At 57.7% G+C, this 27,684-nt stretch overlaps 1 protein-coding gene across 4 annotated transcripts; it reads left to right on the forward strand.

The window, feature by feature from the left end:
* The first annotated feature begins 161 nt into the window (after nt 1–161).
* Nucleotides 162–27,684, forward strand: EPHA2 (EPH receptor A2). Of its 4 annotated transcripts, none has more exons than XM_061184881.1 (17): nt 182–357; nt 5,025–5,092; nt 6,843–7,512; nt 15,805–15,960; nt 16,066–16,398; nt 16,936–17,051; nt 17,523–17,676; nt 18,158–18,257; nt 18,741–18,796; nt 19,043–19,168; nt 19,264–19,449; nt 19,621–19,682; nt 19,783–19,992; nt 20,197–20,346; nt 21,093–21,286; nt 21,890–22,045; nt 26,729–27,684. In XM_061184881.1, exons 1-17 carry the CDS (start codon nt 273–275, stop codon nt 26,832–26,834), a joined length of 2,928 nt encoding a protein of 975 aa, XP_061040864.1. In that variant the 5' UTR covers nt 182–272; the 3' UTR covers nt 26,835–27,684. The 4 variants fall into 4 exon arrangements, with proteins under 4 accessions (XP_061040865.1, XP_061040864.1, XP_061040863.1 ...); XM_061184880.1 differs by having other exon boundaries at nt 6,843–7,142; nt 7,239–7,512; nt 19,264–19,682; XM_061184878.1 differs by having other exon boundaries at nt 19,264–19,682.

The raw sequence follows: 27,684 nt of genomic DNA on the forward strand, positions 1-27,684 counted from the left end.
CGGGCCCAAAGAGCCCCTCCAAACCCCTCGGGACTTCCCTTCCCTTCTCGCCGGGTGCCGGCCCGGCCCCTTTAAAGACATTCCTGAGGGCGTGGCTTCGTTGACGTCAGCGCGGGGCATGAATGAACAGGAGCCGGTTCTCACTCAACTTCCATTAAGCACTCGGGGCAGAAGTTACGCGCAGGCGGCAGGAGGGAGCCGGCCATCGAGGCCTGCGCGCGGGCGTGCGGGAGCCGGGCACGGAGAATCGGGCTGAGAGCGAGGAGCGCGGCATGGAGCGTCTGGCACCCCGCGCCTGCCTCGCCCTCCTGTGGGGCTGCCTGCTGGCCGCGGCTGCCGCGGCGCAGGGCAAGGAAGGTGAGTGTGCGCGCCGGCGGCCACCCGGCCCGACCCAGCCGCGGCGGCCGGACCCCCGGACCCCCGCTCCTCCCGGAGCCAGGCGCTCCTGGACGCGCGCAACTTTGGAAACTGACCTGGCGCCGCCCAGTCCCGGAGTGCTGAGGTCGGGAGGACTTGCTGGCTGCGATCGGGACGAATCTGGGACCCCCCCCCCCACCGGGGGTTATAGGGGCTCCGGGGACTAAGAGGTTGGGGCCCGGGCGCGCGGGGTTCAGAGGCCGCAGAGAAGGGGACCCGGAACTCTACTCAATGCTCTGTGGTGACCTAAATGGAAGGAAATGTAAAAAAGAGGGGATATATGAACCTATAACCGATTCACTTCGCTGTACAGCAGAAACTAACACAACATTGTAAAGCAACTATACTCCAATAAAAATTTAAAAAAAGAAAGAAAGAAAGAAAAGGGGGACTCAGGGGGGCCACACGGTTACAGCCAGTGTGGCGGTTTCAGGAACGCGTCCCAGTGGGGGCTCGGGGTCCCTGGAAGAATGGGCTACCTGGGGGCCTTTCCGCCGGCTCAGCTTCACGGTGAATTCGCTAACCTGCTTGCCCCGATTTTGTGGAGGAAGGCGTTTCTGTGGAGGCCCCTCATTTTGGGGAGGGGTCTCTTCGACAGGCGAGGAGACAGACCCCTGCAGAAGCCCCAGCTCCCTGAGATTTTCTCCACGCCCCCTTATGCCTCCAGTCGGGGAGGAGAGCTTGCGGGGAGTTTCGGGCCAATCTGTCCACGCACAGCCTTCCCTCCTTCCCTCCCCGCACTCCCAGGTTCGGGGGGCAGGCTCGGGGCCGCGAGCGCGGACCGGAAGTCCCAAAGTCAAGCGTTCTGAGCAAGGGGTGACTCAGAACGAGGAAATGCGGCAGGTGGGGGCGCGGCCTCCCAAGGTGTGGAGCCGTCACCCCAGGGCCACCAGGGAGTCCGGGCACCCGGGGGTGGGGGACTGCATCACCCACCCCCGCCCCGGCGCTCCCGCTGCCGCGCTGGGCGAGGGGCCGCGGACTTTGCCCTGGGCGGGGCGGGTGGTGGGTGGGGACGTTGCCCCTCGGCTAGGGTCGCGGAGAGGATGGGGGCTCTTGCCCTTGGCCGAGGACCTTCCTGTCCACCCAGCCGAGGCCGGTTTCAGTTTCCGACTGAGAACGAGTTTTGCCCGCTCTCCGGGGCCGAGGGAGGTTTCCGCAGGCTCCACCAGGGGGAAGTGCGGAGGAAGCCCTGGCCCGGTGAGAAGTTTCCTTGAGCCTTGCCTTCCTTTTCCGCCTCCCAAACTGGGGTTGGAGGTTTTGCTGTTCCAAGTTGGGAGGAAAAGAGGCCAGAGCTGGAACTCTTGGAGGGTGGAGGCGGGGGTGGCATCCTGTCCCCGTCCCTGAATCACTCAGGGTTTCTAGTCCCAATGTGCTGGAGGAGTGGGCGGCAGGGATTTCTGTGATCCTCAATACCCGCCCCCCCCCCCAGCTTTTCGTCCTCCCCCTTCCTGGGGGATTGCGGTTGGAGAGAAGGGGAGAGACAGCTGGATTCACTACAGTCCTTTCTTGAAGGCTGCCCGTGGCGGGTGGGGGGATTAGGCAGGAGGGATGCTACTGGGCGATTGTTGTGCTGCAGCCTTGTCCTTGTGCCCCTCTGCCGAGCCCTCCCCAGCCTAGATGACTAGTGCCCCCCCATGGAACGGGGGAGGAAAAGGACAGGGGAACATTCTTCCTTAGGCTTCAAGAGTGCCTGTGAAGGACTCCCTAAGGAGGTGTGCCTGTAGTGGGGGGGTGGGGGAGTGATGGCCCAGCTGCCGGGATTCTGGCTGGATGTGCTGGATCTGCCTGGGGCTGGGTTGTGGGGTGCAGAGACGCAAGTTCCTTCAACCCTTCACCCAGGCTGCTCTTGGCTTCCCTTCTCCTTCCCCGCGAGTGGAGGAGCCAGGCTGCCTTGGGAGATCCAGATGGAGCCTGTTAAATTCTCAACAGCCACTGAATCTGTCCTCCTTTTACAAATGGGGAAACAGGGAGGCCCAAGCCCTCCCTCAGTAGGGCCCTCTGTATAGGGAGGGTTAAGTCTGAGCATCTGGCTTCTTGGGCTGCCAGAGCCCAGGCCCCCCACACCCGGTTGTGTGGTGTGTTTTTCTGAGAAGTGAGAAGAGCTGGGCAGGCGTGCAGGGCTTGCTGACTTGAGGTGCAGCTGGGAGGTGGGCTGGAGAGCACTCAGGAGGCCTGGAAAGTCCTTGGCTTCTTGATTCCGTAAGAGCCCAATGTGCCCTCTGTCCCCTTCCCTTTTTCTTCTTCATTCTTCCCCCTCCCCGCCCCCCAGCCCCCTGCCTCCCTGCTTCTTTAGGAATTAGCTGGTCTTGGTTCAGTAGGGATGGGGGGAGCAGGGAGGTGACACTAGGGGAGTGGGTGGTCGCACTGCCTTTGAGTAAAGAGCCCTAAAATAATATGGACCCAGAAGGATGACATTTATGATGGAACTTCAGACTGAGAAGGAGGTTTTCCTGGGGGTGGGAGGAGGGACGGGGGGCTCCTGGATGAGCCCTGCTTAGCCCAGGCTTCTCAGTGAAGCCTTCGGGGCCAGCCGAGGGGCTGTTGGCCCCCGCCCCTTCCAGGGGAGCAGGAGCCTCAGACCCTGGAAGCCGCACCCGTCAGGGTGGAGGGACCGGGGCTGGGCGCCTGTTCCTGGTGATCGGTTCTAGGGAATTTCCCTGGGAGGGGGCTCCTTCCTGTGTGAAGGCTTCTTTTCTTCTCCGATGAGCCCTGTGGTATTTCTAGAGCCAGGCCTGGGTCTGGAAGGGCAACGAGCTCCGGCAGGGGTGGTGGGGGTCCCTCCGTGCCAGGTTAACCCTTCAGAGCCTAGGAGCCATGAGCCCCCTTCCCCAGGGGCGCAGACTGCAGCTTCCCACCCCTCTAAGGAAGGGGGATGTGCAGGACCTTGAGGAACACTCACCTTTGTCCGCCTACATACCCAGCTGGAGCCAGGAGCCCCCAGATTCCTTCCTGTGTAGCCAGAACATTCCATTTGCTAGTGGGGTTAGTGAGTTTTCCAAGCCTGAGCCTTGGGCATGTCCGAACAAATCCCTGCCCCTACCCGCCCCCCAGCCACCCTCCCCTGTCCCCTCAGCCTTGGGGCCGGTGCCACATCGGATTTCCTCTCCCTGTCTGGGCTGTGAGGCCCTTCCTAGAGAGACTTGGCCCGGGTCAGCAGCGGTCAGGTGGCAGTGCTTCATCCCCAGGCCTGGGGGCCTTCAGCCCAGGGGAGCAGGGCAGTCTGTCCTCAGGAAAGGGTTTCTCAGACTCTACTCAGGCCCCTCTCCCCCTCCCCTCCCCATCTCTCTAAATCGGGCCCATCTCCGCCTGCCCGGGATTCCACCCTTAGAGTCATTCTTCCAGGCCTAGGCCTTGAGGAATGCACCTTCTTGAGGCCGTATTCCTCATGTTCCAGAGTCCAAAGGAAGTAAGCACTTGGTCCCTTCCCCCCTCCACCTTAGGGCTTTACTCTCGGAATCCAGGGACCTTGTGTAGGGTCCATGCCTCAGTTTCTCCAATCTCGTTATCCTCCAGGGAGGGTAGCTTCTATTGGCAGCTACCTGGACCTTACTTGGAAATGGAGGAGGGGGCCATAGTGGGGTCTTGGGTCTTGGGTCTTGGCTGTAGCCCCTGAGCCTGGCAGAACCCGGGGTGGACCAGTGGGAGGTGTCCAAGGGGAGGGCTGGATCTAGGGAAGCCCCTGGTAATGTGTCCTTCCCTCAGGCTCCAGATGCCTCTCTGGGGATAGTGTGGTCCTGGCACCTGGTTCCTCTGGGCCTGGAAGTCCCCTTTAAGGGTTTCCATCCCCGGTCCCCTAGCACCCCTGGCAGGGCAGTGGCCAGGGTGTGAGGGACAGGGGCAGCGGGAGCGATTTTCCCAGGGAGGGGACCTCGCCAGCTGTGTGTATCTTTGGGTCCCTCCTAAAGGCCCCTATGGGTTCAGGGCTTTATCCTGCCGGCTCTGTGGCTTTTGTGGTGGGAAGATGGGTTTCCAGACACCCCCCACCGATCCTGCTCCCCTCCCTGGAGCTGTTTCCACCTGTGAACAGCTCTCTCCTCTTGGAGGGCCGGGAGACATGTGTGTACATACGTGTGCTGCATAGGCACATGCTACGTGGCCTGGGTGGGGCTGAGGATGTTTTGTGCTGTGTGTGTGTGGAGGGGACGTGGCAGGAGCGGACCAGAGTGCCTCCAAGGCCCACGTGCATGTGAAGTGCTGCGGAGGGGCCCTGTTTCAGGAAGCAGATGGGGCAGCGTGGTGTCACTTAATAGCCCTGCTCACCCCAGCTCTCTACCCAGCTGTTGTTCCCCTGCTGGGCCGAGCTCTGTCCTGCTCTGCCCAGCTGGGGGCTGCTGAGGGGGCGGCGTGGGCTGGGAGACGTGAGGCCTCACCCAACCTGCTCTGTGACTTTGACTAGGTCCCATCCCTTGCCTGGAGCTCTGCTTCCCTGTTTCTGGAGAGACGGGTCTCTTGGACATGGTGACCCTGTGTGGTGGGGTCTCTCTCTGAGGGCTGAGGAAGCCTTCAAGGCTTCTTGGGATTCCTGGGGGACTCTCACCTTTTCCACCATGGCCTGACCCCTGAAGATACCCCCAAGCTCACCCAGTGCCCTCTCTCATCTCTTCCAGTCGTCCTGTTGGACTTTGCTGCAGCTAAAGGGGAACTCGGCTGGCTCACACACCCATATGGCAAAGGGGTAAGCCTTCAGGGTGCGGGTGTGGGCATGAGGAAGCTGAGACCCAGGGAGGATGGGGCCTGGCCCAGATCAAACAGCTCAGCCAGGGTTCAAACTCAGGTTCCTGCTTCTCACACCAACTGGGCAGGCTGGGGTTGGAAGGTGGGGAAGGGGCCCGAGAGGTGGAAAGAGCTGGGGAGACAGCTGAAGGCCCTAGCAGAGCAGGACCCTTGGATGCCCCAGAAGGCTGATGGTCAAGAGGGATCCCCTCTCGCTCCCTTCATTCCCCTCTTGGGTGGGAAGGGGTTAAAGGCTCCCCCTGCCTTTGAGGTCCCAGCCCAGGAAGTGAGGGGTGAGGAAGAGACAGGGAATGTGGGCTCCCAGGTCCCCACAGCCCCGGGAAACCAGATCAGGTTCCTTCCTGCTGGGCCCTCTCCCTGCTCCTCCAGCTGTTGTTTCCCTTTCCTGCTCGGGGTTGAGTTTGTTTTGCCTCCTTCCCACCCAAGTTCATTCCCTCCCCTCCCTCTGCCCTGCCCTGCTGTGACCTGGACTGGTGGGCAAGACCCCAGGGTCCTCTCCCTGGCTTTGCCTGTGCCTACTGTGTGGCCTTGGGGAGGATACTGCTGCTCTCTGGGCCTCAGTTTTCCCCTTGTTGAATTTGTTCTGGGGCTTTAGCTGGGGAGAGCGGTGTGTCCAGGGGGATAGCTGGGGACAGTTTCTATTGCTGGCCAGATCTGCGGAGTCAGGCACTTGTCCCTGGTCACCTTAGCTCCGAGGAGGCCTGGAGTTTAACTCTAGTGGATTTCCAGGATCCTGGAATGTTCAGCTGGGAGAGAACACAGATCACCTAATGCAACCCAGTCATTATATAGAGTGGGAAACTGAGGCCCAAGGGCATCTGAGGCCCGTGTGACACAATGCAGCCCAGGTCTTTTTCCTTGGCCCCTTCTGGTTTTTTCATTCATTTGCTCATTCATTCAACAAGTACTTTCCTGAGTACCTACTCCATTTCAGGTAGGCCCTGGGGATACAGAAATGAACTAGGTGCAGTCTCTGCCCTAAGGAGCTCAGAATCTCGTGTGGGAGCCAGGTGTAGTTGTCACCACTTAGGTGCTAAGATAACAGAGACTGTGGGAGCCAGGGGGAAGCACTTGCCCCAATCTTGGCCCAACCTGGGAAGTCTTCCTGGAGGAGGCTGAGCAATGTTCTGAGGAGTGATGGGGGATCATCCATTGTTTCTGACGTAACCTCTTCCCCGCCACTCACACACATCTACACAGTGAATTATAATGATAATAATAATAGGGGTAATAATGATAATGATACCCGCTGCCTTGTATGACTGTCACCCACGCCAGGCAATGTGCTCAGCATTCGATAGACATTCTGTCATTTATCTTCACAGCAGTTCTGTGAGGTAGTTCTTGCCCCCATTGTACAATGGGGACTTTGAGGCTCAGAGCGTTTAAGTGATCTGCCTGAGGTCACATGGGACCCCCAGCCTCCACCCTCAGCTCACTGTCTAATATACGGGTTCAGCACTGCAACACTGGGGTCAGGGACACCAGGGAGTCAGATCCAGCTCAGCCACTTGTAGTGTGTGACGGTGACTTGAAGCCCCTCCCTGGGCCTCAGTTTCCTTCCCTGTAGAATGAGGACAGCAGGAGCCATAGAGCAGCCTCCTGGTGCCCAGCTCTGCCACCTGGGCAATGCCTCTGGGCCTCAGTTTCCCCCAGGCACCTGCCCACACTAACCTGTCGGCCCCTTGCAGTGGGACCTCATGCAGAACATCATGGACGACATGCCCATCTACATGTACTCCGTGTGCAACGTGGTGGCCGGCGACCAGGACAACTGGCTCCGCACCAACTGGGTATACCGCGGTGAGGCCGAGCGCATCTTCATCGAGCTCAAGTTCACCGTGCGTGACTGCAATAGCTTCCCTGGGGGCGCCAGCTCCTGCAAGGAAACCTTCAACCTCTACTACGCCGAGTCTGACGTGGACTATGGCACCAACTTCCAGAAGCGCCAGTTCACCAAGATTGACACTATCGCGCCCGACGAGATCACGGTCAGCAGCGACTTCGAAGCACGCCACGTGAAGCTGAACGTGGAGGAACGCTCCGTGGGGCAGCTCAGCCGCAAGGGCTTCTACCTGGCCTTTCAGGACATTGGTGCCTGCGTGGCGCTGCTCTCTGTCCGCGTCTACTACAAGAAGTGTCCCGAGAAGCTGCAGGGCCTGGCCCACTTCCCCGAGACCATCGCGGGCTCCGACGCCCCCTCCCTGGCCACCGTGGCTGGCACCTGCGTGGACCACGCTGTAGTGCCGCCCGGGGGTGAAGAGCCCCGCATGCACTGTGCAGTGGATGGCGAATGGCTGGTGCCCATCGGCGAGTGCCTGTGCCAAGCAGGCTACGAGAAGGTGGAGGACGCCTGCCAGGGTGAGTGACGGTGCTGGGGTGGCAGAGAAAGGGGGTACTGGGGTGGAGGCTGTGGTCCGGGATCTGGTCTCAGCTCTGGGATGTGGGGATCTTGGTAAGGTTGTCCCTGCTCAGACATGCAGTGGTTCTGTTAGTGAAAATCTCGGAGGCTTCCTGGCCTTATGATTGGATTCACTCATTCACCGAGAATGAATACCTTGAGAAACAGTATGGAGGTTACGAGTGAAGACTCTTGGAAAGAATACCTGGGTTCAAATCCCAGGTCTACATTTAGCTGTGTGACTTTAAGCCAGTTCCTTAACCTCTCTGTGCCCGGGTTTCCTCATCTGTAAAATGGAGATGAACATAGTGCCCATCTTGTAGGGTTGTTATGATAATCAAATGACTTAATACTTGTAAAGTTCTTAGGTCAGTGTCTGACACATAAGCGTTTTTTTTTGTTATTTTTGATTCATCCCACAAGTATATCTTGAGTATCTATTATATACCAGCACTGTGGGCACATAGCACAGTCCCAGGAGCTAGTACCATCTCTGTTAACTCCCTGTGTGACTTTAAGCAAGTCACTTAACCTCTCTGGGTCTCAGGCTCCTCTTTTGTACATGGAGGTGAGTGAATTGAACCCAGGATTCGCATCCCCTGGCTGCACATGACAGTCACCTGGGGAGCTTTTTGAAAAATGCCTTCGTGGAGGGGATACTCAGGATCTGCCCTCCCTACCTGACCCTCCCCAGGGCCATAGCCTCAGATCCTCCCATTGGGGCTTCTACTGATGACAGACTGAGCCCAGAGAGGGGGCCAATTAAATCAGACTCTCTCTGGGAACAGGGCCTGGGCATTAGTGAGCTCACACTGGGAGGCTGTGGCTTGGCCCGGCCAGGACCTGTGACAGCGGAAAGCTCTAGAGCAATGTGGAGTTTTTCAATGGGTGACTTCTTCTGGAAATGGCTGTGGGGCAGGGCATTTGTGAAATGTAGGCTGACCTTTGGAAAGCCAGCTCATCCCCTCTCTCTGGGAGCTTCTTTGCTGAGATAAGCAGGGTGTTGAGAAATTGGGGGGTTAGGCCCTATAGCTATACATACCGACTGAGTGACCTTCAGTAAATCTCTCTTCATCTCTGGCCTCAGGCTTCTTGTCCGTAAGACAAGAAGTTCAACTATACTAGCAGACTGTATACTTGGTTTTTAGTCATGGATCCTGCAACCCATGAAAGGGTTTCAGGTGTTGGAGGAGCCTGAAGCCCTTTCTCATGGGCTCCACTTGCCTCTTAAAACAAATCCTCAGAACCCTGCTTAACACAGTCTGCAAACCCCTGAATGAGACGTTCCCTCAGAGCCTTTCTGTGCCTGTGGTGCAGTCTCTGCTCTGGCGCTTCCCACCACCCTGTTGTCCTCCCAGCTCTCCTCTGCTCTTCGGGCGGCCCCTGCTTTAGGGGACCTCAAGTGCACACTCCCAGTTTCAGACAATGACTGGGGGGGTTGCGAGGGAGCCCAGTGGGTTGAGCAGACTCCTCCCACATGACATCCTCACACAAGAATGCAGGGGTGGGGGGTGAGGGGCAGCTGAAAACTTTCCACAGGCTGGTGATTCAGGCCCTGCAGAGATAAGTGGACAGTTGAGGTTGGGGAGGGGTGTCTCTCTCCAGGAAGGGGGGCAGGCTTCCCTCCCCAGGAAGTGGGGGGTCAGGGCCTCGCAGGCTTTGTTTGTGAAGAGTTGAGCCACCCCAGGGTAGGGAGGACTGGTTTCCAGGAGCGAAATCTTTGACTTTGCTTGTGGGACCCTCTCCACTGCCGGCCACCTGTTGCCTTGGTTTTTCCTCCTTAGGATCCCTCTCCCAAAATTCCCTTCAACGTGGTTTAGGGACCCTCTGTGTGGTTGGGAACCCCCAGCCTGGCTACTCTTTATCTCTCCAGACCTTCCCCAGCACACCTGAGTGGGATGCCAGTGGAGATAATAACAGTAATTCCCGTAGAAAAGTGCTCTTCAAAAAAAAAAGAAAAGAAAGAAAAGAAAAGTGCTCTTCCAGGGCAGGCACGAGCTCGAGCTCGGCAAGCGCTTTATCTGGCTGTTCCTGCTGAATCTGCACCACCTTTCGTGAGAGGCAGGGACTGTTATCAGTCCCACTTAACAGACAGGAAACTGAGGCTCAGAGAGGTGAAGAGACTTGCCTGGAGTCACACAGCTAAGATTTAGTTGCATCAGGATTGAATCTAGGCGATGCAGCAGCGTCCAAGCTGGAGGATGGGTCAGGAAACGGGGCGGGAAATGACCAGTTCCTTTGGAATCCCTGACTCAGCTCCTGGCCCTGGGACAGACTCTCAGGGCAGGCCCGGGATGGTGGATCCTGGCGCAGGATGTGAGGTGGTTGAGGGGCTCTTACTGAGCATGTTAAGGGAGAAATGGAGAGAGATTCAGGGTCTGCCCCCCCCACCCCGCCTCACCCTCCACGGGGCCATGGACCCAGATTCTCCCATTGTGGCTTTTATTGATGACAAACCAAGCCCAGAGAGCGCACTGGGTAGGCCAAGGTCACCCAGCACCTGGTCCTGGTTATTCCCAGCGTTTGTTTCTCCTGAGAGTTCTTTCCCCAGGAAGCTCGCAGCTCAAGAAAGAGTTAAATGGACAACGGAAGAGAGGCACCTCCCAGGTGCTGTGCGGACAGGTGGGCACGCTGCCCAGAGAGCTCTTGTGAGCTATGTCAGGAATGAGCCAGCTTCCCTCCAGCTCCGCCCCCCCCCCACCCCGCCCTACCTCCCCAGGCCTGCCTAGGGGACAGTGGAGTCACTCAGGCTGACCGTCATCTCCCCCGGGGCGGCTTTGTCTCCCTGTTTGTCTCTGCTTCCTGTGCTGGCATCGGCAGCTGAGCTGGTGGGGCCCCGGCTAGCGCCTCAGCCGTGGGGACTGCTGGCCAGGTGAGCAGGTGGCCAGCGGCTTTGGCCAGAGGCTCAGCCCAGCAGCTGGGAGGCCAGAGCTGGAGGTGGGGCTGCAGGGTCAGGAATTCCCTCCTTGGAGGCTCCTGCTCCCTCCAGGGGCTCAGCCCCTCGCTCCTGCAGCTTCTCTGTCTCCCCCAGTTCATGGACACCTCATCCCACGCTGAGCATTTCCCAAGCGAGGTTTCCTTCTGTCTTCACAAACAACCCAGAGAACCTGAGGACTTTATCCTCATTTTACAGATGAGGAAACTGAGGCCCAGAAAGAGGAAACAGTGACCAAAAGAGCTGGGGCCTGGCATGGGGAGGGCTGTCCCCAAGTGCCCCTGGCATATATCTTTCTACCCACAAGCTGTGTGACCTTGGTGAGTCCCCTCTGGGCCTCATTCTCCCCAAGTGTAGAATGGGTAGATTGGAGCCTTGCTGACTTAGCGATCAGAGCCTACCTCCTGTGACTTTCTGCCGTGGTTCCTTTTGAGAACCTGGGTTGCTCTGGCAAGCTGCAGACTGGGTGACCTCACTGTGTGTGCAAGGAGCCGGGTCCTAGTGCTGGCATCCTGAGTGGCCCAGGCCTCTCCCAGGGTCCAGAGTTGAAGGGGAGGAGCTGGTTGAGGTGGTCCTTAGGCAGGGTGTCCCTGAGCCATGGCAGGGGCTGTTGGCAGTCGGGACAGGGCTGATCCCCAGGCGGGGAACTCTGTGAGCTGTGACTCTTGGGCTTGTCCCCTCCCTGGGGAGTGCCACCGGGCCTTATTTCTGTGGAGTTTCCTCTGGCCTGAATGGGGGGTTGGGGGTGGCAGCTCCCACCTCTGTGCCCTGCTCACCCTGCCCTCAGCTCACACTGGGGGCAAATTCAGACGCTGGCAGCTCCATGGGGCGGCCCGTCCCTCCCTCACTGAGGTGAGTGAGTCCCCAGTACGGAAGGAAGGAGGCAGGGAAAGCAAATAGAAGATAAAAGGCTGGTGGTAGGGAGACAGCGGGAAGCAGAGGCTGTGCTTATCACAGCTTGGTTGAGGAATGCGCACAAAGATAATTCCCCAGGGTGTGTGGGAAAAGGGCAAGGTGCTAGCAGCAACTGGGCCCCTGGGACAACTGCTTCCATGGGGGCAACAGGGCCTGCTGGGGACTGAGAAGCTGCCGGGGTCTGGAGTTATCAGTTCCCCTCATTTGCAGGGTCAGTAACTTACGGGGTCGCCTTTTGCTGCCCGTCAGGGCACCAGACAAAGTCCAGGCTTCGCATCCTTGGGCTGAGGGTGTGCACGTGGTCGTCAGCTGGGCATGGCTTGGGGAGGTGACTGGCTGCAGGGAATTGTCACTGTGACCTCTTGACCCTGTGACCTTGCCACCACCAGCCCGGGAGGTTGTTGGGCCTTGGGGGAGGGGCTCTGCCAGGGGCTGGATTTGCGTCATGCCAGAGGGTGTATGTCCCTGAGTCACACCCCATGCTGCCACCTGAGGGGCGGGCATCGGGAACTGGAAAAGCTGGGGTGCAGCTCTGGGTGCAGCCACCATGCCCCAGTTCCCCTGCTCGGAGTGGCCCGGGCCTGCCAGGCGACCGGGGTCAGAGGAGTTCTCCACTGGTGTGTCAGAGTCAGCCTCCGGTGCCAGGCAGGTGGTGTCCCGGTGCACCGTCCCCGCAGGGTCTCCCTGGGGACTGAAACGCCGCTCATTTCTGTGGCCCTAGAGCTCGTGTTTAATGAGCACGTGGGTTTTGTCTTTACTCGCATATTCATTCATCCATCCAGTCAGCAAACACTAGCTGAGCACCTACTGCATGCCAGACCCTGTGCTGGGGCACGGGACACAGATAATTCTTGCTCCCCACGAGCTGCCAGTCTCATAGAGGATCCTAATATGTGCAGAAATCATTTCCAATGAAGCATGAAAGCCAGGCTGTGAATTCCCCTGGAGCAGAAACAGTGTTTATCTTGCCATGGTCTCCCAGCACCCAGCACTGTGCCAGACACGTAGGAAACGCTCAATTTCTATTTGGTAAACATAAGATTGAGTAATAGATGCCCTAATGGTTAGAAAGGGACCAGAAATTGGGCAGTCTGGGAGGGCTGCGTAGAAGAGCTCAAGCTGGGTATTGAAGGATGCATAGGAGTTTGCTGGTTGGCGGAGGGACCATGGGTATTTTGTGTATGTGAGTATGTTTGAGAATGTGTGAACACCAAAAGTGTGACCCCTGTCCCCACTTGCCTGCCCAGCATGCCAGGAAATCCAACCAGGCTAAGTCAGGAAGACACAGGGGCCTGCTGGTGTCAGACACATGATCTCTGGGGCCCCTGAGCACGGGCACACTCTGGCAGGGCCCTGGGAAGGCCCCTTGAGATTCTGTGGTTGGAGGAGGGGGCACCACATTCTCGTCAGGCAAGTACATGCCTTGTTGGTGCTGCCTCTCCACTGTAATATCTGGCACATCCGCAGCGGAAATCTCTCCAAATTCCCTCTTTCCTGCCGGCAGCAGGCGGGCCACCCCCGGGCTCTGGGACCAAAGAATGGAACCCGCCTCTTCCCGCACTTCCGCCTCTTGGCATAGGGCTGGAAGCTGGGGAGCAACCACGTGGTGGGGAGTGGGGACATTGTGGGTTTTGCAGGTGGCTAAAACCTTGTGGGGGCTCGTGGTCCCTCCTGAGCCTGAGAGCCTGAGCGGGGAAGATGTGATCGTGTTCTAGGGGCCCCTGAGCACCCCTACTCAGTGGGGCCTGGACCACCTGGAGCCAGCACTTACCCAGAGTGTAAGCCCCTTGGGTGGACAAGTCAGGGCATTTGGGGGAATTGAGATCCCAGGATAAACATAGCCCAGCTTTCTGAAGTCTCATTTTTACTTGAAGATTTGGGGGAGGAGAGAGCTATTTTTGTATTGTAACAGATAAGTTATGAGGAGGAATGCAAAATACACATGGATTTCTTAAATACAATAGGAGACTTGAAAGACCTTTGGGCCTTGAAGGAGGCCACGTTGGCGGCCCCAACAAACCTCCACCCACCCCCCGGGCTTGATTCTAGTCTTTTCTCCCCATAGGACATAAATGTGCCCAGTATGAGAAGACGTATGTTAAGAGGTGGCACAGCCCCTCGCCCCGCCCCCCAGCTGCTCTGAAATTAGTCTTGGGATTTTCTGGCTGTTGAAGCGGGTCAGACCTCCTCTCCTCTCTCTTCGGGCTTGTTTCAGAACATTGATTTCTCTTTGCTCCAAACTGAAATGTTTGTGAGAAAGGGGGGAGGTTCGAGGTCAGGCATCCTGGGTTTAGGTTTTGGGTTCGTGTCTTAGGAGCTTGTTGAACTTGGCCAAGTTCTTTTGCCTCTCTGAGCATCCGTTTCCTCACCTCCAAAGTGGAATGAATGATAACAGTGCCTAGTATAACAGACTTATTGTGAGGACTAAATGAATGTCAAGTGCGTGGCCCAGGAACTGCACACAGCAGCTGCTGAATCAGTGGTCGCTGTTTGTAACTGGGGCTCCAGGCTCTGCACAGAGCAGGAGCCGGGTCCCTTCTGTCCTGGACAAGCCCCCTTCCCTGCAGCATGTGCCTGAGCTCTTTCAGGGCCTGTGCTGACATTCTGAAGTGGCAGGACAGGCAGAGGAGGTGAGAGAGACTTCTGGGATGGTCCCCCTGGGGCCTCCAGCAAGCAGTCATTAACGGGAAGTCACTATCCAAGACCTTAGGAACTGGGTGTCCTTTGAGTCCTGTCCCTTGACTCCCCACCTCTGCTCGCATAGAGGACTAAAGGACGGAGACTGTCCACAAGTTTTTCTTGATAGTGTAGATCTGACTGTGCCATTATTCTCTACGTCAAACCTTCAATGGCTCTCACTGCCCCCAGGCTAAAGTCCTTGACCTGGCATTAAAGGCCTTCCTCAATCTGGTCCCTGGAGATCGCTCAGCCTTATTGCCTGCCGCTCCCCTGATTTCCGACCACAAAGGCACTCATACTTCCTGTGTTAGTCTTGCTCTTTCTCACTCCCAACTCCTCCTCCCAGTATTTCTGCCCTGCTGAACTCCTACTCGGCCTCTAAACCCCAGCTGAAATATCTCCTCTATGACTCCACAAACCTCTAGCCAAGGTTGTCTCTTCCCCCTGAGCCCTTTGCCTACCCCTTTATTGATTTATTTATTTTAACTTTTTATTTTCTATTGGAGTATAGCCGATTAATAATGTTGTGATAGTTTCAGGTGCACAGCAAAGCGACTCAGCCATACGTATACATGTATCCATTCTCCCCCAAACTCCCCTCCCATCCAGGCTGCCACATCACATTGAGCAGAGCTCCCTGTGCTGTACAGTAGGTCCTTGTTGCACACCCCTTTATGGTGGACATTGTCACGTGCTCCTGCTCCCAGAGGTCAGGGGCTTTGTCTCATCTCGAGGTCCATGCACTGGGCTGGACGCAGAGTTGAGGATCAGTGTTTGATGAACGTGACACTGAGGCTGGAGGTATCTCAGGACCCTCTCCAGAGTAAGCTGAGGGCGGGAATGATAATTGTAGGGTTGGGTAAGGGGTCCCTGGGTGACCCCACCCCATCTTGGTCACTTCAGCAGCTGCCCAATCCCTGGACAGCCCTGCACAGTGTCTGGGTAGCTTCCTGTCTGTGGGACCAGGAAAGGGCTTGGGGCAGGGGCAGGATAGGGTGGTGGGAGGAAGGAGCCTCTGGAATCAGGTGTCTGAGCCCCGCCCGGCCTGGCCAGGACAGGACCTGCCACCGGGGGAGGGAGAGCTGCTTCCTGGCCGCCCTTGTGAGTGGCGGAAATGACTGGGTCCCTGAAAGCAGGTCCAGAGAAAATGCTGGGGGCCTGGCCTTTCCTGCTTCCTGGTCAGCCAGCCCCGGAACAAGAAAGCGGTCAGGTCCCAGGGTGGGGGGAACACCTGCAGAGGTGGCATCCTGATGCCCCTGTCTGATCTGTTAGTCAGCAAACACAAATGGCGAAGAAGAAGCAGTCACTGCCCTGGGCAGCTCGCAGTTCAGGTGGGAACCTGCCAGGCTGGTCCGCACAGATTAAAGGAGATGAGGCAGGTGGGCAGCATGCTCTGTCCAATGCTGAGCCGGCTGTGAGATAGGATTCTTAGGAAGCTGGAAGGTGAGATGCGGGCCTTGAATGCCAGGCTCAGGGGCATGGAGCTTCTTGCAAGAGCCACTGGGGAGGGCTGCAAAGGTTTGGAGCAGGAGGGCAAGGCACTTCCTGGGTGCCTGGCCTGAGCTAGGTGTTTAGCACGCATTTTCTCATCCCAAGACATTTTACCAATGACAAAACAGGCCCATAGAGGTTTAGTGACTTGCCAGGGGTCCCAGGACCAGGGAGTGAAAAGTCGCTGGGGGTGAGAACAGGCTGAGCTGACGTCTGTCCCTGTGCCTGCCAGCCTGCTCGCCGGGGTTCTTCAAGTCCGAGGCATCCGAGAGCCCCTGTCTGGAGTGCCCCACACACACCCTGCCATCCTCCGAGGGGGCCACCGCCTGCGAGTGTGAGGAAGACTACTTCCGGGCCCCGCAGGACCCACTGTCAATGCCCTGCACACGTGAGTCTCACAGCGGGTCAAGGAGGGGTGACAGAGCTGGGCGTGGTGATGTTGACATGTCCAGGCCTACCTGGATCCGAGCTCTGACCTCTGCCCTCTGCACAGGCCCGCCCTCCGCCCCGCACTACCTCACGGCTGTGGGCATGGGCGCCAAAGTGGAGCTGCGCTGGACGCCCCCCCAGGACAACGGGGGCCGCGAGGACATCACCTACAGTGTCACCTGCGAGCAGTGCTGGCCCGAGTCAGGCGAGTGCGGGCCCTGCGAGGCCAGCGTGAGCTACTCGGAGCCACCACACGGGCTGACCCGCACCAGCGTGACAGTCAGTGACCTGGAGCCCCACATGAACTACACCTTTGCCGTAGAGGCCCGCAACGGCGTCTCGGACCTGGTGACCAGCCGTAGCTTCCTCACTGCCAGCGTCAGCATCAACCAGACAGGTGAGGGCCCAGGGGTGGCAGCTGTACCCTTGGGGCCCACCCAGCTGGGGCTTCATGAGGATGGCCACTCAGGGTTTGGCTAGGTTCAGAGAGAGACAGCAGCAAGTGGTTAAAGGCACAGTCCCTGTAATCACCTCCAAGCTCTGTGACTGTGGGCAGGTTACTTAACCTCTCTGAGCCCCAGTTACCTCACCTGTAAAATGGGCGTTCTAGGGCTTTTGAGAGGATTTAATAAACTCTTGTATATAAGGCTCTTAGAACAGTGCCTGGTCCATAGAGAGGTTATAGCAAGAGTCAGATATTGTTTTGTTTTTATTATTTAGGCACTCATAAGTACTCACAGGGTACCCCCGATGTGCTAGTCTGTGGTGGGGCCCAGCCTGGGGCTTTGTGCTCTGGAGCTGGAAGTTGAGAATCCCAGGTCGGGATCTAAGGAGCCTGGGCTGTGGATGGGAATGCGTCTGGGTGCATCCCCACTACTCCGCTTCCCCCGCGTGGCTTTTCACACCCCTCCTCTCCCCCCACCGTCCTGCCCAGAGCCCCCCAAGGTGAAGCTGGAGGACCGCAGCACCACCTCGCTGAGTGTCTCTTGGAGCATCCCTCCACCACAGCAGAGCCGCGTGTGGAAGTACGAGGTCACCTACCGCAAGAAGGTAACTCTCAAAGGGTTGGGGTTGTCCCCGCTGGGCTTCGAGCAGAGGACCAGCTGGTCACATAGACGCTCACTGCACAACACAGCCATCTGAAGAAGCGCTGTTCTGCAGATGAGGAAACTGGGGTCTGGGGTCTTCCTGAGAGTTGCCTCTCCCAGGCCAGCCCAGCAGAGATTTGTGGGAAAGAAGACATAGTGTTCTGGAATCCCCAGAAGAGATAGTCTTGGGTGGTGGGGAGCCAGGTCTTGGGGATCAGACAGACCTGGGTTTGAGTCCTGGGTCACGCATTTGCTGGTTATGACCTGGAGTGAGTCGCTTCACTTCTCTGAGCCTCAGCTTCCTCCTCTGTAAGGAGAGCATCGAGGTTGCTAACGTAGCTTGTCACCTTGCTAAGCTGGGGTTGCTCTCTGGTGGGCTAAGCTGATGGCCCTGCCCTCACTGTCTGTCCCTCCACCCGCCAAACACCCACAGGAGGACTCCAACAGCTACAACGTGCGCCGCACTGAAGGCTTCTCCGTGACCCTGGATGACCTGACTCCGGACACCATCTACCTGGTCCAGGTGCAGGCGCTGACGCAGGAGGGCCAGGGTGCTGGCAGCAAGGTGCACGAGTTCCAGACGCTGTGTGAGTCGGGGACCAGGGTGTGGGCCAGGCCAGAGTCCTGAAACAACCGGGACATCGTGGGCGGAGGGAATGGCTCAAAGAACTTAGAAGTGTCCCCTTCCTGGTCGGCCAGGGCCTAGGACAGCCCAGTGTGGGTCGGCCCCAAGTCTGGGGAGGGGGCAGAATTGAGGGCTGGGGGTGTGGGAACCAGCTGTGTATCCAGGGCAGTGTTGTGAGAAGGAAGGATGTGGGCTCTGGTATCGGTGGGCCCAGTTCAAATCCTGCATCGTGGAGAGAGTGCCACACACCTGAGACTACCTGCTGTATTCCCTGGGGAAGCCCTCTCATTTGCTATCTATGAAATGGGAATAAATATCCTCATGGACCATCACTGGTAAAGGCACCCGGCAGGTGTCTTGGGGCCCTAATGTACAACCGGGGGTATTACCATGATTTGAAGTGTGGGGGGCTCCCTTGTCATCTGCTGGTCTCTCCCTGGCAGCCACGGAAGGATCTAGCAACATGGCAGTGATTGGTGGCGTGGCCGTTGGTGTGGTCTTGCTTCTGGTGCTGGCAGGAATTGGCTTCTTCATCCACCGCAGGTTCGTTGGAGCCTACGCCCCGGCTCCCCAAGGGCTTAGGTGGGACAGAGGGGCGGGAACCTCAGTTTCCTGTATGGAAGATGGGGCTGATAGGAATCTAGTCCCTGCCTCCCGGGGGGCTGTAAAGATGTAATGATCTGTAAAGGGCTCAGCACAGCACCTGCGAGGCTCAGGGCATGGTGGTCATTATGACAGTGCGTCCACACTTCCTCGGGACACGCGGGCAGGAAGCTCTGGGGAGCTCTAATGAGGAGAGCCTTCATTACAGCCACTTAAGGGGCCATTACGGGGTGTAGATCCCAAGGAGTGAGCCCGGCTTGCTCATTTCCTCTCCCCCTGGCCTTCCCCATGCCCTCTGCCTGACTGAGCATAGGGCTGAGCACACCAGGCCCGCAAGCTGGACCAGAGTAGGGTCAGGAGGCTCCCCGGCTGGGGCGGGTCACTGACCTCCCTGCGTGTTTGGTTTCCCATGGGGTCTCTCAGGAGGAAGAGGCTGCGGACGCGCCAGTCCTCGGAAGACGTTTACTTTTCCAAGTCAGGTGAGATGCAGCACCGCCTCCATGCCTGGCCTGCTGTCCCCACGGGCCTCCCCAGCTCTGTGGTAGAGATGGGGGCAGCCAGGGCACTCCCTGGGCGTCCTCGGGCAGCTCAGAGGGCTGAGCCAGAAGCTCCTGAGGTGTCCGGACTGTTGCCTACTCCCCCTCCCCCTCCTCCAAGGCAGCCCCTCGTAGGGACCCCTCCCCTCGCCAAACTGTCTATGACCCTGCCCTTCCTTCCCCTCCCAGAACAACTGAAGCCCCTGAAGACATACGTGGACCCACACACATACGAGGACCCCAACCAGGCTGTGCTCAAGTTCACCACCGAGATCCATCCGTCCTGTGTCACACGGCAGAAGGTGATCGGAGCAGGTGAGGTTAAGCGCTGGTCGAGGGGCCTGGTACGGGTTGGGAGCACCCGACGCCCGGGCTGACTGCGGTGTGTCTCCCACGTCGCCTGCCTGCAGGAGAGTTTGGGGAGGTGTACAAGGGCACGCTGAAGGTGTCGGGCAAGAAGGAGGTACCCGTGGCCATCAAGACGCTGAAAGCCGGCTACACAGAGAAGCAGCGGGTGGACTTTCTCAGCGAGGCCAGCATCATGGGCCAGTTCAGCCACCACAACATCATCCGCCTGGAGGGCGTTGTCTCCAAGTGTGAGGCCCGGCTCCAGAGTGGGGTGTGGGGGACCCACGCGGGGAATGGGGGGGACTGCCCCCCGGGGCCTCTGATAGAGCCTCTGTTCATAGATGTGCCCACCCCAGCCCCGCCTGTGCCTCTTCCCTCCACCCGTGGCCATCCCCTCATACCTGTGCTCACCCCTGCAGACAAGCCCATGATGATCATCACCGAATACATGGAGAATGGGGCTCTGGACAAGTTCCTTCGGGTAAGGACGTGGGCCGGGGTGGGCCGGGATCTGTGGCCGGTGCTTAGGGGCCCTGGTGGGCACGGGGCTGGCTGGCAGCTGAGGGCCTGTGCTCTGACAGGAGAAGGATGGCGAGTTCAGCGTGCTGCAGCTGGTGGGCATGCTGCGGGGCATCGCGGCCGGCATGAAGTACCTGGCCAACATGAACTACGTCCACCGCGACCTGGCTGCCCGCAACATCCTCGTCAACTGCAACCTGGTCTGCAAGGTGTCTGACTTCGGCCTGTCCCGTGTGCTGGAGGACGACCCCGAGGCCACCTACACCACCAGTGTAAGGGCTGGGGCGGCTGTCACCTGGGATGGGGGCCTCAAGGTGAAGCAGCCTTCGCTCTGCTCTGGGGTCCTCTCCCCTACACACCTGGGGCGTGGGCCTCAGGAGGCAAGGATGCCTCTGGGGAGCATGGAGGAAGGGCCCTGACTGCGATCGTCCTGGGGGTGGCCTAAGGGACAGTAGTGATTGGCCAGGTCCCCGCAGGGTGGCAAGATCCCGATCCGCTGGACGGCTCCGGAGGCCATCTCCTACCGCAAGTTCACCTCCGCCAGCGACGTGTGGAGCTATGGCATCGTCATGTGGGAGGTGATGACGTACGGCGAGCGGCCCTACTGGGAGCTATCGAACCACGAGGTAGGCCCCCTCGCCCTGCCCAGCCCCATCCGGATTTGAACTGAAACCCTTTACTCATTCTCGAACCCCAGGGGCTGGGCAGAGAAGAGTTTTGGGGGCTAATCTTCATCTGGTACAGCCCTTCATTGGTTCGCTCAGTGAATGTTTATTGAGGGCCTACCATGTGTCAGGCCTTGTGCTGAGCTCCAGACCCAGTCCCTGCTTACACTCAGCGGAAGGACGAGGAAAGAAGTAGTGGGTGTGGGGGAAGTGTGTGCGTGCATGCATGTGTGTATCTGTGTGTGTGTGTGTTTGTGTGTGTGTGTGTGTGTGCACAAGTGCCTGGTGCCTCATGCAGCCTGGAGGCCTGGAAGGCTTCCCAGAGGAGGCCACGTCTCGGCTAGGACTAAGGCACAATAAAGCAGCAGCCAGGTGAAGACACAGAGGGGGAAGAGTGCTCTGGCTGAAGGGAGCAGAGTGTATAGGCGCCCAGAGACCGCAGGGAGGCTGGCTGCAGGGCACACAGCATGGCTGCTGCCCGGGGTACCCTGTGAGGGAACGAAGTCAGGAGACCCTTCCTCCTCTGGAGACACCCTCTTAGCACTTGTCCTTTGTGTAGCGCTGAAGGTTGTGTGTTGTGCTCAAGGAAGGAGGCCCAACCCCTCCGTTTCGGGGGCTCCCCTTCTCTCCTCTGCCAACCGCTGTGTATGGGGGAGTTTGAGGGCTGTGAAGGCACCCCTGACCATCCTGCTCGCCCCCTCCGCCAGGTGATGAAGGCCATTAATGATGGCTTCCGGCTTCCCACACCCATGGACTGCCCCTCTGCCATCTACCAGCTCATGATGCAGTGCTGGCAGCAGGAGCGCGCCCGCCGCCCCAAGTTCGCCGACATTGTCAGCATCCTGGACAAGCTCATCCGAGCCCCTGAATCCCTCAAGACCCTGGCTGACTTTGACCCCCGGTGGGTTCCATACCCTCTGTCCAGGGTGGCCCCCAATTTTACTCCTGAGCCACTTCAGCGTAATGGGCAGCCAGGGGCGGTGGGCAGGGGGCTCAGAAGTTACGCGTGGGCTTTACTTAGACTGGACCGGGTTGGCTCAGGTGGCACTAACGGAACCAATCAGCATATACGGTAAATGTGCCAGCGTGGCACTCAGCGCTTCACGTGTTTTAACTCATTTAAACAACTTAGGAGTTGGGTCCTGTAATCATCCCCCGTTTGTAGATGAGGAAACAGACGTAGGGCAATTAAGTGTCTTATGTGCCGGCAAGTGGCCAGGCTGGGTCTGTGACTCTGAAAACCTGACTCTCTTAACATTTGGTTATTTCGTAGTCACTGGTGGTGGTATCGTCAGTAGAAGCAGAGGGGCGGCAGGAGCTATAAACACTGAGTGCTCCCGACACATCAGGCAGACTCCCGGAAGCCTACCTGACTTGGCTGCCCCGTTGCCCAGATGAGGAAACCGAGGCACAGGGCAGCTGAGTGAATTGCCGGGGTTAGGGAGCAGCATCATGGGCTAGATGCTGCAGCCCCTCACTCGCGGGCCGGTACCTCCTGTTTCAGGGTGTCCATCCGGCTGCCCAGCACCAGCGGCTCAGAGGGTGTGCCCTTCCGCACGGTGTCCGAGTGGCTGGAATCCATCAAGATGCAGCAGTACGCCGAGCACTTCCTGGCGGCCGGCTACACGGCCATCGAGAAGGTGGTGCAGATGACCAACGAGTGAGTCTGCGCTCGGGCCCCGCCTGCGCCTGCCCCCTCCCGCCTCCTGCCTCCCCAGGCTGCCTCTGGCTCCACCACCCATCTGCTCTTCTCTCTACCTTCCCAACGCTCCCCTCTCTTCTCTTTCTCTCTCCTTCTCTTTTGGGGAGAGTGGCTTTGCAGGAAGGGCAGAACCAGGCTGGCAGCCAGCAATTCTGGTCACTTACTCGTGGCTCCGTCCTCCTCCTACATCTTTTTTCCACAGCGAGAAAATAATAGTAATTGTGATCATAACCGTAGCATTTACCGTGGGGCTGTGCCAACTCTGTGCCCGAGCACTTTGAACCAGCCCTCGTGATAACTTGGCAGGTGGTTCCCGTCCAGTAGTCCCACTGGGCGGGTCAGAAAGAGTACAGCCCAGGGTCCATGGCCATTTGGGGGATTCCAGCCCTGGTCAGTCAGGGTCCAGAGCTCAGGGACCGTGGAGGTCATTAGTGGAGAAACGGAGGCTCAGGGAGGTTACGTGGCTTACTCCAGGTCACACAGTTTGTAGCTGAGAAAAGAAAGGCTTCACTTCACAGCCATCACCTGGTTGAATTCCCTATTTGCCTTGTGAATAGGTGCTATTATTACTTCCCTATTTAAGTAGGGAAACTGAGGCTGAAAGGTTACATAGGTTGCCCGAGGTCACGCAGCCAGTTAGGGGCAGCGCTCCTCTCCAGGATGCTGAGAAGAAATGGGCAGAGCCGTTGGACTTTCCTGGCTGATGCCGAGGAGAGAGGGCACCAGGCCAGCCCATCCCAGGCACCTCTCCCCGTGTGGTTGACTCAGTCCTGCGGTCCAGCTTGGCAAGAAGTGCCAGTTACCCCTTGCCCTGGCCCTGGGTTCTGCCTTTTGTCAGGCTGCCCCATGGGAGCTCTTCTCTCCTCCCAGCTCCAGCATCAGGGACACTTCCCGGCATGGCCTTGGCATGGACACCTCCTCCCACCCCAGGAGGGAGAAGACATTACCCTCTTAGCCTTTTGTGCTTCTAAAAATACTGTTAGTTCCCAATAGCCCAGCTTGTGTAAGGTCCAAGGTCGTGGTGGGAATGAGCCTTGGGGCTGAGAGGTTTTGGGAATCACATGGGAAGGGATGACCCAGGCGTCCCACAGTTCTGGGTCACAGTTCTGGGATTTGGGCCTGTGTCTGAACGTTCTCCAAGGCCTCTGAAAACTGCTCAACTGGGCTTCTGACCTGCTGCTCAAGGCCTCTCAGACCAGGCCCCGGCCTGTCCCAGGGGAAGGCCGGGATGAAAGTCAGGCAGGGACAGAGCTGACCAGAGGGCGGCCCGGAAATGTGGAGAGAAGAGACGGGCCCCAGGGTATCTTTTGTTTCCAGCCAACTGCAGGGTCCAAAGCTTGGGCTCTGCAGTCACACCTGGGTTCGAGTCCCACACTGGCCACTCCCTAGCCGGTGGTTTTGGTCAAATTAGGTTCCATCTTTGAGCCTTGGTTTCTGTTTCCCCGTTGTGGGGATTGCATGGGTGCAGTACAGATGATGTGCCTGGTACGCAGTAAGGGCTTAACCCACGTCACTCTTCCCTTTTCCTCCATGCCCTTGCTTTCCACCCATAGCCCGTGGGCAAATACCAGGGTTCCTCGGCTCCCTCCTCGAACCTGGGAACCTGGAACAGCCCCCTTTGCCCCTCCAGGAGCGCCCACCGAGGACAGTACAGTTTCTCTTCTGGGTGAGCAGAGCTGAGGGCACGGAGAAGTGCATACAGGAAACACATGTTCGTAGAAGCTTCCCGAAATAGCCCGGGGTGCTCCTCGGCCAATTCCTTTCCCACGCGCAGGAGCAGGGACAGGGCTGTCTTGGATCGGTGGAGGGTGTGTGTGCTGTGTTTTGAAAAGGCCTGCATAAAGGCAGGAAGTCATTCCACGCTGCTTCTCCTCCCATCAGCTCCACTGGTGCTCAGACCTGGGGCCTGTGTGACTCACACCACTGCCTCCTTCATTATTTCAATTAAATGAAAGAAAGGGGGGTCTCAAAGTGCTTTTTCACCCCGAGAGTTGTGTCTACACATGCTGTGGATCCCAGTGCGAGGCTCTGAGCCGCTCTCAGAATTCAGCCCTTCTGGGATGGGGTCTGGGTTTCGGCTTCAATGCCCTTACCCCCGCCTTTGCCTCCCTGCTTCCTTTGCCCCCTCCCAGGGGGCTGGCTGCTCGGTTCCCTGTGGTCCCACAGTGGCCACCTTTTCTCGTCTTGAGCATTCACCTTGTTATTTTGGAGTCACTTGAGTTTCTAGCTAGAGTAGTGAGTGGTTCTAAATGTGTTTCGAGGAGCTAATGAAAGCAGTGGATGTTACACCCCAGAAAAATACCCAGTCCAACAAAAGGCCCGTCCAGTGTGCGAGGCTGTGGCATACAGCGTCCTGAGAGGGCGTGGGGACATTGGCTGATAGGTCTTCTGGTCTCTGAGTGCCCTCAGCACAGGCTTGGCTCTGATGGGATGTTTGCTGAGAGGATAAATGATCAGGCCACCTCTCCCTCCACTCTCCTTGCGCCAAGGGCCAGCGCACAGTCGGTGCTCACCGGGGAGGTTGTGGCCTTTGAATTCCCTCAGGCCGGGGCTGGCCTTGCGAGTGCTCAGGAAGAAGGTGGCCTCAGTCATGTGCTTCCCCACCCCTATGATGGGAGTTGATCCGAGGAAGTGACTGCCCTGGATCTCCGAGTGGGGAACTGAGGCTGGGGCAGGAACAGACTTGCAAGAGGCTGCAGGCATTGGCCGGTCTGGGAGCCTCATCCTGTGTGTGTCTCTGCTTATAGTTAGGAAATGAGGCAGGGAAGGTTTGGGGGGCTTTGTGTTGGAAGAGAATGGGGCTGGGGCAAGTGGCTTAGAAGCATCTAATCAGAGCCTCCTATTTTACGTATAAAGAAACTGTGGCCCAAAGACAGGACAGGACCCACCCGAGGCTCTGGTGGAATCCAGGACTAGAATTCGGCCTCCTGCCTCCCAGCCCAGGACTTTTCCTCCTAGATGGACCTCAGAAGCACCCTCAGTTCCCGCCCTGTCAAGTTAACTTCACCAACCTGGGAGAGGGGCCCCAGGCAGCCTGGGCAATGGCTCAGTCGCCACTAAAGCATTCATTCATTCATTCATTCATTCAGCAGACACTCCTTGAGGGCCTCCTGTTTACCAGGCCTATCCTGGACCTTGGGAGGGGCTGGGGGTGAGGGGATGAGCCTGGGGCACTAGGCCCGGCCGTTGCTCTGCTATAGCTAACATAACCCACTGGTCCTTAAACCATACATCAGGGTCTTTGGGATCTGATCAAATGCAGACTCCCTGCCCCACCTTCAGAACTTCAAAGTCAGTGAGTCTGGAGTTGGGCCCAAGATCCTGCCTTTTCAGTAAGTGCCTCCTTCCCTTCTGGTCCGAATACTTATCTGGGAGCCACACTTAGAGACCTACAGGTATGGGGAAAACAGTGCTTCTTTTCCAACACCCTCAACTGTATAGGTTAGAAATGGCACTGTAGTGTTAGGTTAGGAAGTTCTCCCAGATGTCTGACTTCTGGCCTTCCTGCTTCAATGCCTGAGCCACCCTCCCACACACCTGCTCTTCTGTGCTCAGCACTTCTCCAGGGGCTCCCAGAGCCTGTGGCAAAGTCATGTCTCTGGAATTGCAAATAGGAGCTTGCACCATATAATTAGCTCCCTTTACAGCCAGGAGAGGGCCCATAAAAACCTGGGTGTCTTCATGGGTTTGGGCTGGTGGACGAGGATGGTGAAAGAGGAAACTCCCAGAGTAAGCAGTAAGGTCCGCTCCAGGGCTCCTGGAGTGTTAGTGGTTTTACAAGGGGATGGAGGGGCATGGAAAGGAGGGGCAGGGAAGGGCTATGGGCTCCTGGGTGTGTCTTTCTATCTGGTACTAATGCCGCCTTACCCCTCTGCCACTAGTATCCGGGATCTCCCACTCTCCAGTTAGGCACTGTTATCCCATTTTACAGGTGAGGAAATTGAGGTCCCTAAAGGGAAAACCCCTACCTCAGGGTAACCTAGTCACTGGATCTGGTCACCTGAAAGCCCCTCCCATTAGAGACCAGCAGAACTTTAACCTCTGATGGCCCCTCAGCAAGGATTTCCTGAGTCCTTCCTCCGTTATGAGAACTTGGAGGGAGTGGAGGTGAAATAAGGCGATGACTGTGAAGAGACCTTGGGCAGAGAGCTTTGAGCGACACCCCCAGAGGGTCCCTGGCATCTGGTGATGGCATCAGTGCTGCCTGGGGAGGAGCCTTACCTGGGGACAGACCCCAGGGTGGGGGAGGGAAGCCTTTGTTCACAGCTGGCTTGATTCAGCTCCTCCACCTCTTAGCCTGGGTCACTTTGGGCAAGTCACTTCACCTCTTTGAGCCTCAGTTTTCTAGTCTGCAAAATGGGGGTAAAAACAGCACCTACCATAGAGATTTTGTGCAGATTTGATTTTAAAAAAAAACAAAGCTGCTCGCATTCAGCACTTCAATCATCTTCCAAATTTTGTCGGTGTCGGCAGGCTTTCAGGATAAGGATCCTCTCATCAGACCTCTGCCTTACGAGCTCTCTGCCCCCCAGGCACCCAAGGCCCCCTCCCCGGTCCCTCTTCTCCCCCCTCACCTCCCTCCCATGGCTGCCCACCTCTCCAGAGCAGGCCCCTCACTCTCCCTCTCCCTCCCCCGCACAGCGACATCAAGAGGATCGGGGTGCGGCTGCCCGGCCACCAGAAGCGCATTGCCTACAGCCTGCTGGGCCTCAAGGACCAGGTGAACACGGTGGGGATCCCCATCTGAGCCCTGACAGACCTCGTGACCCCCGCAGCTAAGAATACTTGAAGAAACAGACTGGCTTCCCTGCCAGCTCCATGCTGGGCCACTAGGGACCTTATTTATTTCTAGTCGTTCTTTATTGATGCCACCCTGAGGGCTCTGCTGGGGGGTCTTGGACGATACCTTGGCCTGAGCTGAGGAGATGCTCAGGGACCTTGGGCAGGGGGGCCTCTTCACCTACAAAGGACAGACAGCCAAGCACTTAGCAGTCACCATCGTGTTCCCAGCATCCCCTGGGGCAGGAGCCCTGCCAAGGCCTTTGGACACACACGTGGGACATTGCTAAACTGACCTCCCCTTCGCCGTCTCAGGAGGTGGGGCGGTCAGCCTGCAGCAGTCACAGGAGCAGGGTACCTCCCGAGAAGAGGACAAACAGCAAAGTCAGCTGGGCAAGACCCACAGTGGTTCTCCCGTCCCTCTAGTGCCTTCCTCAGCCCCCCAGGCCCCATCCTCAGCCCCCACGGGCCAAACTCTTGCTTCCTCGGGGCCCTCACAGGATGCTTGGTTGTGTGGAGGGTGTTTTTTTTTTTTTAAATATATATTTTGTACTTTGTGGAGAGAATGTGTGTGTGACGGAGGCCTGGCTAGGACTGGGGGCAAACAACGGCCTGTGTCAGACATTCCCAGGCTGGGGGCTGGCCCATCCGGCCTCTCACCCCTTTAGACAACATTTTCTACTCTGTCAGTATTAATGATTTTGTTCTGTTGGGTATTTTTTTTTGAACCTTAATTTATTATTATTTTTTTTATATTTATTGTTAGGAAATGACTTATTTCTGCTCTGAAATAAAGTTGCAGATTGTTCAAACAGTGG

The sequence above is a fragment of the Eubalaena glacialis genome, chromosome 3, assembly GCF_028564815.1.
Source record: "Eubalaena glacialis isolate mEubGla1 chromosome 3, mEubGla1.1.hap2.+ XY, whole genome shotgun sequence".
In the NCBI taxonomy this organism is placed as follows: Eukaryota; Metazoa; Chordata; class Mammalia; order Artiodactyla; family Balaenidae; genus Eubalaena; species Eubalaena glacialis.

What these genes read in the sequence shown, in the direction of transcription:
- EPHA2 (XM_061184878.1), top strand. Translation starts at nt 273, where the DNA reads ATGGAGCGTCTGGCACCCCGCGCCTGCCTCGCCCTCCTGTGGGGCTGC. An exon ending in CACACCCATATGGCAAAGGG is followed by an intron (nt 5,093 to 6,842) that starts GTAAGCCTTCAG and finishes GGCCCCTTGCAG; the next exon opens with TGGGACCTCATGCAGAACAT. An exon ending in AGGCCACCTACACCACCAGT is followed by an intron (nt 19,993 to 20,196) that starts GTAAGGGCTGGG and finishes AGGTCCCCGCAG; the next exon opens with GGTGGCAAGATCCCGATCCG.